This window comes from Schistosoma haematobium, chromosome 1 (genome assembly GCF_000699445.3).
Source record: "Schistosoma haematobium chromosome 1, whole genome shotgun sequence".
Lineage (NCBI taxonomy): Eukaryota > Metazoa > Platyhelminthes > Trematoda > Strigeidida > Schistosomatidae > Schistosoma > Schistosoma haematobium.
In genome coordinates, this window is record NC_067196.1 from 32,457,014 (window position 1) to 32,476,210 (window position 19,197).

Below are 19,197 nucleotides of genomic sequence, written 5' to 3' on the forward strand. Positions count from 1 at the left end.
AATGTATACTGTCGACTAAAGTCTGATACATTGAACGGATTTACCGTAAACTCAATTTAGAGCTTTCGTGTTAAATCCAAAATGTCAACCGCGAAAGTTCTTTTACAGATCAATAGTATCTTTCTCAAATCTTTTATTATTTCTAGGAGTTGAGTTATTATAGGTTGTTAGTATATTATGATTGGATATTTTATTCATTTGATCGACTGACTTGTGGTTGCTTATAATCTTTTTATTGGTTGTTAGGTCAGTTGTTTATAGATAAGTCTATCGATTGGTGATTAACTTGATATTCAGTCTCCTTTAAATTCTTTGAGATTATTTAGTTTTTCTTTGTCCTAGATTTTTAAATATTCATTTTCTCAATCAAATACCTTTCCAGTGTTATCTACATTTACCTTCACTTAGTTTTAATCTTGATAGTTTATTTTACCGCCACTTCTCTTACATTTATATAAGTAAGTTTGATTTTTCTTAACCGTGTTTTAATTAGTCACTGAATGTGAAATCATTAATCACGATCACAGCCAATGTTTATGCAATTTTATTTTCTAACAAAAATAATGAAAAACCATTTGTCCTGCTTCTTATTAGCTGATATTTATTGAACGTTTTTCATCTAATTGTGAAACTTTGAGATAATTGATTAAATTGGAAAAGCGTTTTGATTTGTTTGCCTTAATTTGAGATTATATTTGATATATGCTTATGTTTACTTTCAATATTACCAAATCATCTAAATGAAGTATATGAATTCTTACTGAATAAATTGAAATATTTACTGATCAAACTGTAAAATTCGTAAACATAATCAACCATTAGATTGCTATTGTCCCTAAGAAACAATAGATAAGTGATTAGAGAACTTTACTTTTAATTATTATGTGGTAAAGTTCAAACTTTGGCACTTACTTGGATTAAATAAACTAAATAGTACTACCAGCTTTTACATTTAAGGGTATCTCAAAGTTGAGTACATGTATTTGTATTTGCTACTGAGTTGGATCAAACTGTGTTTATAACTTTTTATATAAAGGCTTTAGAAGAATGGGTTGTTTGCTAGAAATTCTAATTCTATTAAAGCTTCCTTTAGGTACAAATATTATCGGGTAAATTAATTATAATCAAGGAGGATTGGACAACTAATTTGGTTTCATTATGGTGGCTACTTGGGAAACTTCACACTACAACGTGAATCACACATATCAAATTAATCAGCCAAGGAAACTTTTATCAGATGATAGATGTCCTATACTGAACCGTAAAGTCTATTTTTTCGACACTGATATTGTGTACAAATTTCTGAAACGACTTCTTTGTACATCAAGATTGTATTTTCGAAATTCTGTACTCATTTGAGCTGTCTATAAAAATGATCTCTTCAAGTAGTACACACATTTTTGACCACAAAAATCGATGTTGAAGCTTTTTATTCCCGTATCTTTTCGAAGATTTCTGTATCATATTCCGACTTTGAGATTCTGCTCCAAAGACATTTCTATGAGAGTGTACGGGTTGGGCAGTATACGGTCTCATCATTAGCAAAACACAAGTGTTTTACTATTCGTTTCTTAAACTCTTAAGATTAATTTTACGTATTTGTCAACAGTTCAATCTTTTCATCACATACAATGAGATCAAAAGCAAAAACATGAAGTAGCCGGTGTTCAAGTCTGAACTAATATTGCTGTGATCAGCTATAGGTGAGAGAATTAAGTGTTAGTGTACCATTCATAGCATTTTGTTTTGTGTTTTGTAGATCAAGTAAACTTTTATAAAATCAGTTGCGTAACACTCTTTTCTAAGTTTGGTAATATTGTTAATCAGAAAAATAATTTTCAGTTGACCAATATAGTTTTCGTAGACAAAAACAAGATCTTACGCAATTGCTAGAAATAAATTTGAGATATGAAAACAATTTTTAGTTTCGACCTAAACAAAACAGCACAGACACTTGATATGGTCTCTTGTCTACCAGACTGTACGTCACTCTTTCTGTTAACATAAATCACATGTACTCTCTGGAATATATATATATATATATATATATATATATATATATAATCAGTGCTTTATCTCTTACATCTTACTTTTACATTAGTGACTTTGCATTAGTACTGATGTATATCTTTTATTGCTCAACGAACAAAAACATGACAGTTGAAAAATTTACACGTAAAGCTATAGTTTTATAATACTTTTTACCGGGTAAATATTCAGGTATTTGTATATTTATAGTGCTCAATTTATTTGTTCTATTTTACACTAGCGATACATTGAATAACTTATCGTTGTTATTATTATACTAAATAACTGTATACTCTGATAAAACATAGTAGATATGTTCTTATTAGCTTTTTATTTCTTGTAGGGAAATAGTTTTTATTGCATACTTATAAATTAAAATTAAAACAGGATATATTTGATTTCTGGCATTATGTAATTTACAGGTAGTTAGTGCAAAAGCAGTTCATTTCTTAGTGATTTTGGATAAAACAAATATAGATGCAGAATAATATGAAGTCATTATATTTCGTGGTTTCTCATCAGCTGCTTTCAACCAACTATGTATTTGAATTTTATATTGAGGTAAGAAATAGTATGGAACAATTGAAATAAGTGAATGTAAAGAATTGACACCGGGCATACGATTGACATTTCTCATTCTTTTAAAATTATTAGCAGACAAAGGAATACTGCTTCTCTCCATTTTGCTGAAGCGATCGCGATAAAAAACTCAAACCGGATCTATGCATTCAAAAAGAAACAGTAATAAACCTATTACTACCCTGGTACTTCATCTTTATTTATTTTTTGGTCATTAGTTTTATTTTGTTAGTGTTCAGTTTGTATTATATTTCTCTTCCATTATCGAATTTTAAACCACCCCTTCACTCACACATTTCCATTCATTCGGTTCTTTTAAATTATGTGAACTCTTCAAAATCTATTCAATTATTACGTAACACATCTTATAAAGCTTGTGACTTCAGGCAATATCGAAGCAGTCTGCACAGGAGGCACATATACCAACAAGAGATTGATCAATTGCAGTCCTAAATGACAATAGGAAGATACAACTAAACAACGCTAAGTGAATATGACCCATCTTATCAGTTTTTAATTTCCTGAATCTTGTGTAAACACTTCATTACCTCGAAAACTATCACATGATCTATCTTATCTGTTTCTGACTTTCACTTAACTATTACATCACCCATCTTTAATGTGTCCTTGATTCCAACACCAAATGACCTTTTCTTGCATATATATATATATACAAACTGGTCGCTTTGTTGTGAAATTTAACCAAGTACGTAAACAGATATTCTGGAATTGAATCTTTAATCTAAATATACGATGTATTCGGGAAAAAATAGCACAGATAAGAAGTAAATAATCAAAGATAAGAAATAAAAATCTCAAAATGACCATTTGAACATATTTAATCATTAATGAATTCGGACGAGCACATATATAAGGAGTTTTAGAAGTCGGACGAAACACTCGTCCTTCGATCTTATGTTTTATATGCTATCCAACTGACATCAATTTGTTTTGAAGAATAATTCAGAAATTTATCTACAATCCATTGATTTATTCGGTACTTGAATAATTTTTTCAGTTTAGATTTTTGAAGTTCAAAATTTATCTTCTACAGCATACTTTGGTTAAGTGATTTACAATATGTCACGATTCATACTTTCAATCAGTCACAATCGTTTTTGTTACTAATTGAATCAATCAAACAAACTGGTCACTAGTATTTTGAAAAGTCTAGTTTAAAGAACAGAGCTCTGAATGATACTGTATATGCATCATTTTTCTTATACTTGTCATTTTTAACCTATTCGTAGAAACTAACAAATGAATCGTTGTGTCAACTAAGTAAACTACATGAAAATATCTAGAAGAGAACCTACTTATATTTTTGTATTAAAAGGTTGGTAAATGTTGATATGACTATCTCTTTTTAAACATTTGCTTGTAGTTAACATTTTTGATAACCAAATTGAACTTTTATTCACTTGTTCAATATATGCTTATTATAAACAAAATCATGTCTGGTTTTGCCAAGTATATTTGTCTAATCCTAACCACTACATATTTTCAAGATGAACAGACATACAAATTAAGTTATCACATTTCAAATCAAAACTATGAGAGAGAAGCAAACAGAAGTAAAAAGCAACAGTAGTGAAAAACGAAAATGAAAAAAATTGGAACAATACAGGAAAATGAAAATTATGTAGTATTAGTGTTTCTAAAACTTAGAGAATGGCAAATTACTAATGAATTCGATGCAATCCAGACGATTGTGTGCATTCTACACAGAGTGTTACGTTATAAGTTATTATTGTTACTTTTCTTAAAAACTGAAGTGACTAGCTATCGAGACCACACAGATAGGGTTGTATTTTGCTCCAATGCTCTAAAAATTACCCCATTTTATGTAACTAGTTATTCTAAATCAATATTTCCATAGACATTTAAAAATAACCGATCAATATCTAGTCCTAACCTTCTCCTCAGTTCCTTAGAGGTTTTTTATTATTAACTCGGTCCAGATTGTGTCCCTTTCATCAGATAAGCTATTAACTTTTCAGTTTTATTAATAATCGGGAAACAGTCCATGTATTTCTTTTCCTACATTTTTTACAATTTACAACAAATGAAGTTAGTTTATGGTTCACAGTAAACCGATTCATTATCATTTTCTTGATTAACGAATGTTTTGTTTTTATCTTAAATAACTACTTATTTATCCATTTAATCATTTGTATGGTTCTTCTATCAAAGTAATATAGACCATCACTTTCTTACCTATTGAATCAATCTTCATTGTTTTTGTCTATTTTATGCCAATTAACCAAGGAGTATTTAGTTCCTTTTTGAAATTTTAACCAATTTTATTGGTAAATAGTGGTGACTTTTGAAAGATATAATCATTTGTATGCATTTGTGAGAAGTTGGTTTTTCTACAGTGATTGTTAGTAGTATTTTTGAGCGGTAGTACATGAATATGATAAGCAATGTATAGACACAATTAATATTAAATAATTGTCTTTTTCTACATAGAATACATGTCAAGGTGAAGTGTGATTTCCACTAGAAGCTTACTCTATCTGCGATAAGAATGAAAATTGTTCTGCAGTAGAGAAGTCGAAATTTATCGAAGTTCATTATCTCTCAACAGCATACAGCAACAACGAAGGATGATACGTAGGACATTGAAATTGTAAAGTTACCACGATAGGTTTGAGATATAATTTTATTTCTAATAAATCAATACTATGTTAGGATCTTCATCCAATTGACACATTAGTGTATCACAGGCTAATACAGGATGACATTAAAAATCTTAACTTTTGACTTTACGTCCGATTTTTAAGAAGTCCTAATAGTCTGTAAAGAAAACTGTAAATAGACTGATGATAATGGAACGATCTAAATTGGAATGATCAGAACATTGAATGCTTTCTTGATTTTAACGCTTCCCTTTGTTCAATGAAAACTAACTCGGAATATATGGTGTAATTTTTCTCAAAACAATCTGTTTCATTAATCATAGTGATTTTAATAGTAATATTTCATAGAAAGCTAACTTGATTTAAAATGAGAAATTATTTGAAACCAAAATTGTATTTATTTCTTTATTGTTGTTTTTCATAAACTTATATCTTTGTTGAATATGATTCATAGAATATGTATTAGTCGACTTTAAATTTATAATTGATATCATTCTTCACTTCATGTCATCAATAAATGTATCGTCATCAATGAATGGACCACCAATGTAGCTCACTAAGTTTTCTATGGATAGTCTACAAAAGATTTCGTATTCATGTTTCATGCTCTTATATATGCATTATTCATCGAAGGTCAGTTGTAAGCTTCAATAAGTCTCTAAAATTAGAACTTCGATTTCATGGAATTACAGTTTTCTTAGTATTACGCTAGGTCTCATCATATTTACAAGTGGATTTATAAGTAAGTAGTTTAATACTTCAGAAAAACACTTAACTTTTTAAAGGTTATAAAGTCAATTTTACTGAATAGTGACACGCACAAAATATTAATCTGGTCAGCTGTCTAATGTATCCTGTTAACGAAGTTTGATATGAAAGTTTTCAACATTCTATTGTGCATATTTATTGATCTTTGCTAAACATAAAGTATAAACAACGATTACTTAAGTAGCATAGATATTTTCATACAGAATATCATTTTGTGACTGTTTCTTTGCATACGTTATTATCATTGATTGTGACTTATCAAATTAAATCAATATATGACTATTTTGAAGCTAATAGAATTTAAATGATTGATAACCTTTATTCATTGTTCAGTCTTAGTTTAAGAAAATGAACTTAAAAGAAAGAAAAAGCTAAAGACTAATTGATTTTTCGGCGAGATTAATTTATGAACGAATCAATCGCGTACAAGATAACAGGGTCTTGGATTTTGGAACGAAAACTCTAAATCTAATTCCTAACATTGACCATCAACTGTAAATCATAACTCACACAGCTTTATAACCCTCATTTAGTCCTAGTTATTAGGTGAACACTGTTAAGGTCAGTTAAGCGTTGCTCAAAAGTCGTCCATAAATTATAGTCTTATCGATTTTTTATTTCCATTTCTTCTTTTGACTGATAGATCAAGTAGATTTCAATCTACATAGTATTAAATACCGTCAAAAAGACAAATAAATAATAAGAAAATGTAAAGTCTTGTGATGATGATGAATATTTGTAGTTCAATAGTATATCATTAGAAGTAAAAATCTGGCATAATTTTTATTATTAAAAAAATCGGTTTTGAATCATTCTATATGGCATGATCAGAGCTTTATATGTAAAAGTATCAAATTTGTCACTTAGAAATGCTGTTAATAATGTATGCATTCAATGTATGACTAGATATATGGTATTCGTATGGATGATAAAAAATCTTCTGAAATCACAAACAAGAGTAATTTCTATAGTAGCAAATCTTAAATTAAACAAGGTCTCTTTTTATGACTGGTCTACAGTTGTAAGCAAAGATGGATGGTGGCCAGCAGTGGAATCCAAGATCCGTGTTTCGTCCCATTTGGGACTCGTCAGCTGGATGTACCTGCATCTCAGAGTTGATGTTCACTCTGGGACTCCAATCCAGTTCTGTTCGCTTCAAACGCCATTGCGTTATCCACTTAGCTACTAAGTTTTGATAGCCAATTGGTTGTGCAATAGGATGAAGTTTAAATTTATATGGTATTATTTACTTGAATCCTCCCATTGATGTTTAAAACTGTAATTGATCAGTCTCTTATTGGCATATGTACATCCTATACATATTGCCTCAATATTACCTTAATTCACACATATTATAAGTAATGATCAATGATTTAATTTGTTTACACATAATCTTTCAATATGGATATCTTATTACCACTAAAAAGTAAACTATTATTCTGACGATCATCTTAAAATCAGTATTAACACAAAATGACATAATAATCTGAATGTTTTTCTTAAAAAAGACAATTTATTTAATATTATTAATATAATATATAAATATACACTTTTAGTGGAGTTTTGTTCTCTGAGTTGGATAGTTTAATACACGACTAAACTATCTAGCTCAGAGAACAAAACTTCATAAAAATCATCCATCTGAGCTATAAATCTTCTCTATTATCTCAATATACACTTTTAATGTCATATATTTAGCTAAAGTTTGATTTTAGATAATCAATAAAATCAATCGATAATCATTTAAAATGTTATGTATTATGCTTTTTTAAAAAAACAAAAAAATTTTTGAATTTATTTAAAATGTATATACATATTTTTATTGATTAATTAATTTATTTGTATTAGTTAAATTAATTTATGTAATTTTAGTAAATATTTATTATTTTTTATTATATTTAATTGATTAATAAAGAGTTAATATACATATTACTATTAACATTATAAGAATGTACATATCTTTATATATTTATGTAAGAATTACATTTTTATACTTATCTAATACATTTTATTGAATTGTGTTTTTTTCTCTTTCAAATAGAAGTATATAACAATGAGCATAATTTTGGTAATACACCTATTAATCTTTGAATATGGTTCCTCTTTTCTTTTTTCATAGTCTTATTTTGTTGATGAAGTTAAACTGTAATGAATAAGAACACCAGTGTGAACATTCAAATGTATTTGACACGAAATTACAGAACATCTCAATAAAATCTGAGAACTATACAATAAATCGTTCATTTGTAAAATATCAATCCATCATATCAAACTTGACTGTTCCTGTTGCAAACATTGTCTCAGATTTCATTGATCATGTGTTTTCCTATCAATTGCATTGCGTTACGTTTCTGTTTTTTCCTTACCGACCTTCTACTGAAATACATTCTATGCCTGACCACCGTTATATACTATTTGTGTGGATATAAGTAACCCACACCACATAACCAATTCAAGAGTGAGATAGTAATCTATTAATGTGAATGGATAAGAATTGTGCTATAACACAAGTTGACTGAATCAGAAGTAATAAACTATCGTATTTAAATTGATTTTCTACTATTCGTTTGAATCTTCCCATTGATGTTTAAGACTATAATTGATTAGCCTGTTGTTGGCATATGTACATCCTGTGTGGATTGCTTCGATGTTGTCTTAAATCACAAGCATTATAAACAAAAATAGTGGCTATCGAAACTCAGTATCTAAGTGGATAACGCAATGGAGTTTGAAGTGAACGGCATAGGGTTTGAGTCCTTGAGTAAACATTAAGCCTACGGTACAGATGCATGCATCTGACGAGTTCCGAATAAGACGAAACGCGCGTCCTGGATTCCACTGTTAGCCGCCATTCATCTTCGTCTTTGTAAATGTATCAGAAATCTTTCATCAGAAAATGATGTTCACCTTTCCAGTTTCAAAATGATAATTTATCAATGATTTCTGTAATAGTACCCAATATCTGTCGATGGATTGTGGAGGTCAAAATTTTTGTGTATATAGTTTTTGAAACTATAGATCTCATCAATAAACTAGTCCAGCGTTAAATGATTCCCAAAAGTTAAAAATTCGTTATTTAGTAATAAAAATGCTTAAAACCTTGTATATTCAATGCAATTTAGGCAATGAAATTAGGAGTTATCGACTATACAGAAAAACTTGCATTGTAACTCCCATTCACAAAATTGGTCAAAAGATAATAGAGTACTTTACTTACATAATGTATGCTACATAGATTGTTAATTTTATTAGTGGCCCGAGATCTGATTCCATTTGGATCGTATAATGATTGTCATTAAAATATATATGTCAGCTACCATCATCGACTTAAATCGCGTTGGTGAATAACGGAATTAGAAAGGTTAAATACGACAATGAAGTTTGAATGTGTATATTTCATACAATCACTGATCTGAATAGACGCTCAGGGAAACGGAGTGAAGCGACATGACGCGCGGTGGAGAAGGCATGTAAACCAACTCAATTTAACCAAGCGTTAATCGATATTAGTAACTGAGCAAAAATAAGTTTAAGACATATGATGAATAGGATAAGAAGTGCACACATATGCTCATATAAAAACAGTCAAGGTTGATAAGCGAATATTTGAAAAGGTCAAAATGTGGCCCGTTCTGGATCCCACTGATAGCCACCATACCTCTTTGTTTATTATATTTAAGTTCAATATTTTAAGCATATTTAAGAATCATTGTATAGATACTTGAGCACGAGGGATGCTTTCTCATCAATAAGGAAATGGTGTTAGATAAACAACTTAACAGTGAGTGATATCATTTCCATAAATCAAAAGTGATCTTCCATAAAATTTGTGTTATTACTAATTCACTGATTATTCAGATTCTTAAACCTCCTTGTATAATCGAAAGCACGAATTTTAAGGTTACCGCTTAATAACACTATTTAGCTCACTTTTTCATGAATTCACACATAATGAATGCAAACTATAAGATCATTTGTAGAAAGATTAACTACCTTGCAATAAAGAAAACAATAATTTGTAAGCATATGGATGAATTTTGATTTAAAGAATTAAAAAGCAAGTTTGCACTGCGAGAAATACATGAGTGCCGTAAAAGTGCTATGATAAACTAAAGTTCAATATGTGTTTCGTAATACGTGTCGTTCATCGATGTGTACACCAGTTAATGATAGTAATGATTATTTCAGGATTATTCTGAAAGGCGATTACTTTCCAAGTACGATTATGTACCTGTACTTTATCTAGTATTTTAATACGCTGGAATTTTCTTTAAAACATGTATTTTCTTTTTCTTATGAATTAAAGAACTAATTCACGTCTGATAGTGTGTACATTACATTGTATTAAATTGATTAAGAACAGAGTTATGCACCTACTTACGAGTCACAAACGTAAGTTGGTGAAATTAAGTTTACAACAACCTACTATTGAGATAAAACTCATCAATAACCTGGTAGTTTCTAGTAAAATAAATATTTATTATTGTTCTTGTGAGTTTATTTATGACCTTATACATTTAGTCATAAAGTTCGCTAGGTTCCATGTTTTTATTTACCATTACGAATGTATTTTGGTTTAATTTTTACAGTATAAACTTTGACAAGTTAGACATTAACACCATTGGTTGCCAGCTCAGTGGTCTAGTTGGTTAAGCGCTTGGCACGAGACTGATAGGTCCTGGGTTCGAATCTCGCGAGGTGCGGGATGGTGGGTGCGCACTGCTGAGGAGTCCCATACTAGGACGAAACGGCCGTCCAGTGCTTCCAGGTTTTCCATGGTGGTCTAACTTCAATTGACTCATGATTTCAATCTGTAACCATATTTTAATCAATAAGTAAGGTAAAACAAAATTTGAATAAGTTTATCATTTAAACACTTCAATCTTTGATTCAACAGTTAGGCAGAATATACGATCTATTAGACTCAAAACTTTTAAAAGTGTATCTGGGATGTCATTGAACTTTAACTAAAAGAATATATTGTAATTAGAAACGAGAAAATTAGGTAAATGATTCAAATATTAGTAAATTATAATTGAAATCTAGAAAAATCTATTTAATTGTATGAAAGAGTTGACCGATAAAAGTTAATTATCATAATGAATGTATAAATGTGATAGTTTAATGATGTTTAGTCTATAACTTTTTTAAATATAGGTCATTTATGGACAAATTGATCTTTCATTAAAAATTAAATAAAAAAATATCTTTAGTATACGGTTGTGGAGATTGTTGAATTTTAATTGAGATCATGTACTGATCAATTTTAGACGACCATTGCGAATCTGAAAGGACCATTTCGGTCTAGTATGGGATTCCTCAGAAATATGTATCCACAACCTATCATGTGAGACTCAAGCAGAGAACCTTAGGCCTCATTTTTATAAAAGTAACAAAAGATTTTTACGATACCATTTGTTTACATTGTCGGAAAACACAGGAAACTCTATAAAGAAATCAGTAAACGATATGAACATATATCTTTTGGTTGATAATATTCCACTCAAATAAATGAGTTAATTTTTACGCATTGAATTAAATCAAATTGAAATGTTTGTAGGTCGTCAGAACATTAGTAAACCAAAAAGTATTATGTAAAATTGCTTCACTGAAATAAATACTGAGATAAATGACATATACTTTGTTAACATTGAAACAATCTAATACTATTTTTTGAGCATTTGATTAATGTATCAGTTTAGTTATCTACAAACTGTATTATGATCTCTTTAAAGCTTTTTAAAGATAAAAACAGATTATATTTTGTTACCGTAATTCCTGTGCACTCCAGTGCATCATGTCAGTTTGTTGTAGATTTAAACACTTAATAAATCTAAGGTTATCGGTATGAATAAACACAATTTCCTTGACAAAATTGCTTGAAATAAATAGTTCTTATGGGGTAACATCTTTTTATTTATGGTAAGGACAAGTTCACTTTTACTTATCTGTGATGAATCTGTATCTTGTTAAAGAGGCCAACATTCTACTTTTATCTAGTAGTGATGCTTAAAAATTTCGTTAATAAATGTTGTTAGTTAGTTAAAAGTGATTAATCAGTGTTATAGTGATAGAAGCTCCTTGTTCATTAGCATTCACCCACAAATTTTAATCTCCCTTTCAACTACTTTGATTCAAGAGGAAGTATCGCTTAAAGACGAGAACATGAACAAATAAATGGTTATTGAGTTATATGTTATACATGTTATTACATTTGCATAATTTTTTGAAATTAAACCAGAAGAGTAACTTTATGCTACTGATGAATGTCCATAAAGTTCAAAATCTAAAAAAACATTTCTCAAATCGATAAGAGAGAAATATCAATGAACATAATCATTTTGATGCCGGCTTAGCGGTCTAGTAAGTTGAGCGTTCGAGCGCGAGACTGAAGGCCCTAGGTTTGAATCCCGAGAGCGAGACTGTGGATGTGTGCTGCTGAGGATCCCCACAATCGAACGAAACGGCCGTCCAGTGTTTCAAGGGCTTTGATAGTGTTCTAACATCAATCGGTTCATGATCTCAATCAATAACTTAATAATCTCCATAACCCTATACTAATTATTTGGATATGTTCGAATGTTATATTTATTCATATGCTATATAAATAATTAGTTTTTTTCGTATTTCAGATTTCATTACATATTGATCAACTCATATAGGAAAATATTTTTCATTCAATCAAATAATTCGAAAATTTGTCAGAACTGAAATTTATTTTACATTTGTTGTTTTTTTAAATTAAAATAATAAATCAATCACTTAGACATATTCAAAGATAATTCTAAAATCATACTTTACTAATATTGACATCGTTTTTGTTTTAATTATTTCATACTTTCTATAACTTTAAATAATTTCTTGAATAATTTAAAGAAAATAAATTTCAAATTTCAAATTCTTAACTTTTTTTCATTCTTCATTTCAAATCAACCAATGAACGTAAAGTGATTTGATTGACTAATTAGTTCAATGTTAAAGTATTGTTTGACTATACAAAAAAATAACACGAAACATTTAGACACAATCATGATGATACATATAGATCATTGATTGGTTAATACTAATAAATTGTAGTATATACGAAATGATCCATGAAAAATAGATATAAACTTTAAAATTTCAAAGAAAAAAGACAAAACAAAATCAAAAATGGTTATTTTATGGATTATTCATTATTACTAATATAATCATTTCTTCAAAAAAATAAACAAACTATTTCTTCATTGTTTCTATGCAATATAAACAAATATATAAATGTTTCATTCATTTTTTTCGCTGAAATATGAAACAATATTCGTTTTTCAAAACAATAAAGGAATTATAATAATTAATTTTAAAAATTATTCATATTAATATTTAGTATAAAATAATGTTCAATGTATTCAATCTTATAGAAATTAATTGACGCTTAAATTTCATTTAATTTGTTTTAATTATATTTGATTACGAATAAAAGAAATAATATTAGTTTGATTTAATCATATAAAATTAACGATGGATAGAGAGTTAATCAAATGTAATTCACAAGTAAACAATAATACAAATAATGAAATGAATAATAATACCATTACTATTACTTCTACAAACAGTGAATTGCCAAAATATTCTGGAAGACATTTAGCTATTGCTGATGAATGGATTCAAGCAACTGAAGCAAGATATGATTCAATGGAAAATTTATTACAATCAGTACGTCATGATATAGATGTATTAACAGAACGTTTAGATCAGACAACACCAACATCACCTGAACTTATAAGACCAACAACAACAACAACGGTAAAGATTGGTAATAAACAAACTAATATTGAAGAAAAAGCTCACCATCAAAATTGGAACAGTTAAAAGTATCATCATGTCCACTTCAAAAAGAAATAAGTCAATCTTCATTAGTATCTCATCAAAAGGATTTATCAGATAACTTAAAATGTATCCCTGAAAAGAACTATTAGGTCTAATGGCTGACAAAGATGAGTTTATGGATATACGGATCCGTCCAATAAAAATCGACTTTCCAACTCCAACGAGGATAAATTATTTGATTCTAATAATATTCGTCAATTTAATGATAATCATGATGATATTAATCACTACAATAATACTACTACTACTGCTAATAATAATGAATGTAGTATTGGGGAAGATAAATATTTAACAAAAACATGGAGATCACCATCTGATTTCAATCTACATGATCCATTCTACGATAATTCATACGGTTTCACCAATGAACCTTATGATAATTGTAATACTAACAACGCTAATCAGCTTAGAACCATGCATTATGTTAAAATTAGACAAATGGAAAGTAGCCATAGAATAAATGATGACATTAATAATGACGATGATGATGATGAAGTTATTGAATATAATTTCCCTTCACATGATCACCATTCCATGATAGAAACTGATTTGGATGATTATCAACCAGATAAGCAAGAGAATAGTACTACAGAATCGGAGGACAGTTTGTCACCTGCTATATCACCAACATTTGGTAATTTAGCCTCAGACGAAATCAAATTACAAAATATGATTATATCAAATAATGATACAATTACGTTATCAATCAGTAATAAATATTTGACTGAAAATAACAATGATGTGAATAATAGAAATTTAAATAGTGAGGATTTTAAAGTCTATGATAATGGGCATTCATTAACTACAATTGATGAGGCTTCGGAAGAGAACGATGATGATGACTGGTCGTCATATGAACATGAAATTTCTATAAATAATGGCAACAGTAATAATACTACTGAAAAACCCATGGAAGATATTAAGATTTCAAAACCTTCGTTTGAATATTACAAAGATGATAAAATACCAATAAATCAATTAACAAATCAGGGATTTAAATCATCCTGTACCGACAGTAATGATAATAATACTGATAGGCAGGAGCATATTATAAGACAAAATGAAAATGTTAATCAAATTGCTTTAGTTAATCGACAGCAACAAATTGAGACGATAAAATATAATATCGATAACAACAATAGCAAAACTAATTCATTCGTATGTAATGAAAAATGTATAAGTACAAGTGAATACAGTCAACAATCACCTAATATTGTTCTATTACGACCTAAAAAATAGATAATTCATGTATAACTACAAGTAATTTTAAATCACGACCAGTTTCAGCTGAAATTCGTAATATTAATATCACTAATAGCAATAAAAACTAGAAAAGTCACATTCTGGTTCTTTAACTTCTATGCTATCAACAATAAGTCAAGAAGGTGTTATCAGTGAAGCTGATTCCTATGTAACTGTATGCAGTAATCTAATTGGTACAGGCAGTGAGGAAGCTTATATAACAGCACAGAGTGATTCAGATGCATTCAATGAACAAACATTATATACAAATTCTCACACAGATGAGGAAAATGATTACCAAACATTATCATGTAAAAAGTTAAAACATTGTCTTGTCGTAGTCAAAAACGTAAATATATTACCGATCCAGGTCTGGATAGTCAGTCAGCATCGGATTTAGAAAATGATAATGAGACTATTTTAGATTCAACGTTAACCACATCGACACCAGTAACAGTTACGCCGAAATTTACTAAATTACCATCCAAATTAATTGCATCCTCTGAAAATGCTGTCGAATTAAAACAAAATGATAATGAAACATTTGATGAAAAAACATATATTATGGATAGTAATAATAATAATGGTAATTTATGCGATATGCATAAATATGAAGCATTATCAATAAATGTTAAAGGTTAGTTTGATCTTAATCAATATGTGTTTGTAGTATTTTAATTATCTAGAATACATATCATTTCGGTTACATTGACTTCGTTTAGAGCATTTCTGAAAGATGGTCTAAGGATTCATAGACATTAAGACTTATCAACATTCGTCTTTAACACTAGTTGGTACGCATTGAACTAACTTGATATTCTGACACAGTTGTACTTCTAATCACGATAAACTAATTTCTTTAACATTTTAGTAAAAGACACTGTCAACAAGTACTTTATTACTGTTGCTGGTTATGTATTTTACTTAATATTAGCAAAATACAGAAGTCCAATAATGAGTAGGTAGGCGTCTCCCACATCATTAGGCACTTAAAATCAATAAGAAACTTTCTTTAGTCTTTCTAATAATTGTTTGTAGGAACTAACTTAATTCATACAGTTTTGTGTAATCTGACTAGTCTCGTTTGTTAAAGAAACTATGTATAAACTTTGAAAAGCAGTACGTCTTTAAATACTTTCAATTTATTTTTCTACTAAAAAATCAACACTGACATATTTACGAATAGATACTTCTCAAATGTTGTATATGACGTGATTTAAATTGTAAGTTGAAACGTTTTTCCGTCGTTTGAATTGACGACTTTATAATGTTCAAGCAAAATGTATAATAACACAAAGACATTGATAAACTTAGAACTGCATAAAGCATCTCATTCTAGGGGTTTATTTTTGAAAAGTTTCAAAAATAACACTCATCACTGACAAACTAATAGACGTATTGTTCAATATTGAGACTTCAAAGAAAAGAAAATATTCTCCTTGAACTAATTTTTAGATTTCTAACTTTTTAAAATCTTTTATTTTAATGAAATACTAGATGTACTTCAAACCAAACATTAGTTCTATTGATGAATAGGCCATAATTTCTCATAATTTATGATTCAATGAGTCTTCATTTCAACTTTTGTTTATTTGATATCAGTATTAAGAGTTTATATAAATTAACTAATTGTGTGATCGAGGTTAAAAGTCTTAAAAACAATGAATTAAATAGTTAGCGATTTAATTTGTCTTTGAAAATTTTCTGTAAAAAAAGTGTATCAAAAAGTTGATTATGCAACTAACGCACAATATTGACTTTTCTTTATCAGTTGAAAATATCGGTAAATTAGATGCACCATACGACTCACTCACCATTGACTAGATACGGTTCTAAAATTCACTAAGTAGACAAATTGTGGTTGTTTTCTTTTTGAAGTTGAATGACTAAAAACACTTGATACGAAGGTAAAATTACATGATGTACGTGTTGGCATTATTTATGAAACCATATTGCCAAATTCCAAATGGCTTCAAGTCATAAAACTCTATTATTAATCAATGAAGTTGATCGTTGGCGGTGGGAAAGTTTATTTCAGTCTTGTATTCATGTTTATAGATATGAACTCTGTATATCTATTCTTGAAGTAATAATAGATTTTATTAAATTAGTGACAACTGAGAAACTGCTTTCACAGGTTTTAGCAAATGAACATAAAACATTATGCGACAAATAATATCTACCAATAAGTCTAGAAGTGTGGCCTAATGATTACGTTTGCTAACTGGATAGATAGAAATAAACAATATGATATAATAAGTATGAAGATTGAAGAATTTTCATAGTTTTAATCACGAACTGAGTTGAGCTAGACCAGTACTGAAAACCTGGTATGTCACTCCTCGGCAGTGCAAGCCCACGACTCCGGAGGAGGAAATCGGACCCAGAACCTTCGGTCTTGCGTGCTCAGTGGTCTAAAAGTTCAGCATCCGTGAACAGATTTAATTTCAAGAAAATTGAATGGTGCCATAGTGAAGATTATGTGTGATGTTTCATATACAGCTTTACTCTTATTTTCGTTGTTGTATAAAGACAGGAACATAGATTTAAAGTATGTTTTAAGAAACTATGTGTAACTTATAAATCAATATCGGTTTATTTTCGTGGAATAACCTGTTGTTAGAGACGATAATTCATTAACTTCCGTATAACGGAATTTAAACATAATTTCATAAAGCTCGGATAGCCTTTGCAAACCAACATCACTCATGATGTAAGCAAGATTTTCATCTAGCAGCAACATAACAGTTATACTTAGTAGCAGTTTGACCTGTCCTACTTAATGTTTGTGAAACGAAGCCATTAAGAAAAGAGGATATTAACAATTTACTAGAATTGGATTATAAGTGTCCTGGAAGCATCGCTCGTACATATTAGGACCATCGATAAATCTATGCTGAGGTTAAGCTTGGGTTACTAGGTTGTGATAGAAAATCACTTGATGAGGTGGGGAATGTTCATCTACTGAGATGGTCAAGAAATTCTTTAAATATCCTTTACCACAACCTACCTCGACAAGAATTCATGACCAGTGTAGGAATAAGTTGAAAGAAAGCCATCATCAATCCATAAAGTCATTGACTGTTAAGCTGGGCTGTGTTAGTAATTGTAGACTAATTGGTTAGGGTTCGCACGACTGTTATAGCCAACAGTTAGAGAGTTCGGAAAAGGTAGGTCAGAATTACGTTCTATGACGCAAGTGAATTCACTCTATTTTTCTTTGGATGTTAGGTTTTCAAGTTATCTTATAATTTTTACTATTCCATGAGTATCTACGTTCCTCTTAAAGCACATCTTTAGTAACTGATTTTTTACCACTTTCAACAATATCACCGCTTCTGACGCTGAGGTATCTCGCCATACTGTGTAACAATTTGAACCTAACCACATATGTGCCAGGTTATCAGATGTGTATGACTGATTGAATTATTCATTTCTTTATCACACACATAATATCATGAGAAGAATATGATTAGAGATAATTAAAATAAACAATATGGATTTTGAAGTTCTTTTATAAACTGAGGGGACGGCAGAAGAGTTCACATACACTAGGTTTTCAGTTGTCAAAAAGTATAAGAAGATTTAAATTAAGGAGGCAAGTACATTCTTATTCATCTTGTGATGGTTCATATTTTTGTACTTCAGTAAATTCCAAATATAGCCTGACCACCATCAGGTAGTATTAGTAAATTATCATCTAAATCAATCATTCCGTATCTCACGCTTTCATCTGTACCTATATTAATTGTTAATCTGGTTTTTAGAAAGGGCATCTGCCTCTTTACTTCCCTGAATTTCGGCTTTCACCAGGAGGCGTCATAATTTTTCTCAACTCTCGGAACAGAGTTTAAGTGCTTTAAATTATTGATTCTGGTTAGCGTTTTTTTCAACAAGATTGTTTTCTTCGGAATCGCTTTAAGCTGAGGCTTCTGGAAATGCTTCTCGAATTTTGACACTAATAGAATTTATGAGAATATTGCAAGGAGGTAGTTTTCATCAAAATTTCTTAAGTCACTATGATATCACTATTTGTTTTAACGTTATGTATTGTAAACTAGTCACCTGAACG

At 29.5% G+C, this 19,197-nt stretch overlaps 1 protein-coding gene across 1 annotated transcript in view; it reads left to right on the forward strand.

The window, feature by feature from the left end:
• The first annotated feature begins 13,393 nt into the window (after window positions 1-13,393).
• Window positions 13,394-19,197, forward strand: part of MS3_00007751 (uncharacterized protein) — an 86,655-nt gene continuing 80,851 nt past the window's right edge. Inside the window, exon 1 of the mRNA XM_051216076.1 lies at window positions 13,394-15,762. Coding sequence (XP_051073747.1) covers window positions 15,690-15,762 — 73 coding nt within the window. The 5' untranslated portion in view covers window positions 13,394-15,689. The remainder of the gene's footprint in view (window positions 15,763-19,197) is intronic.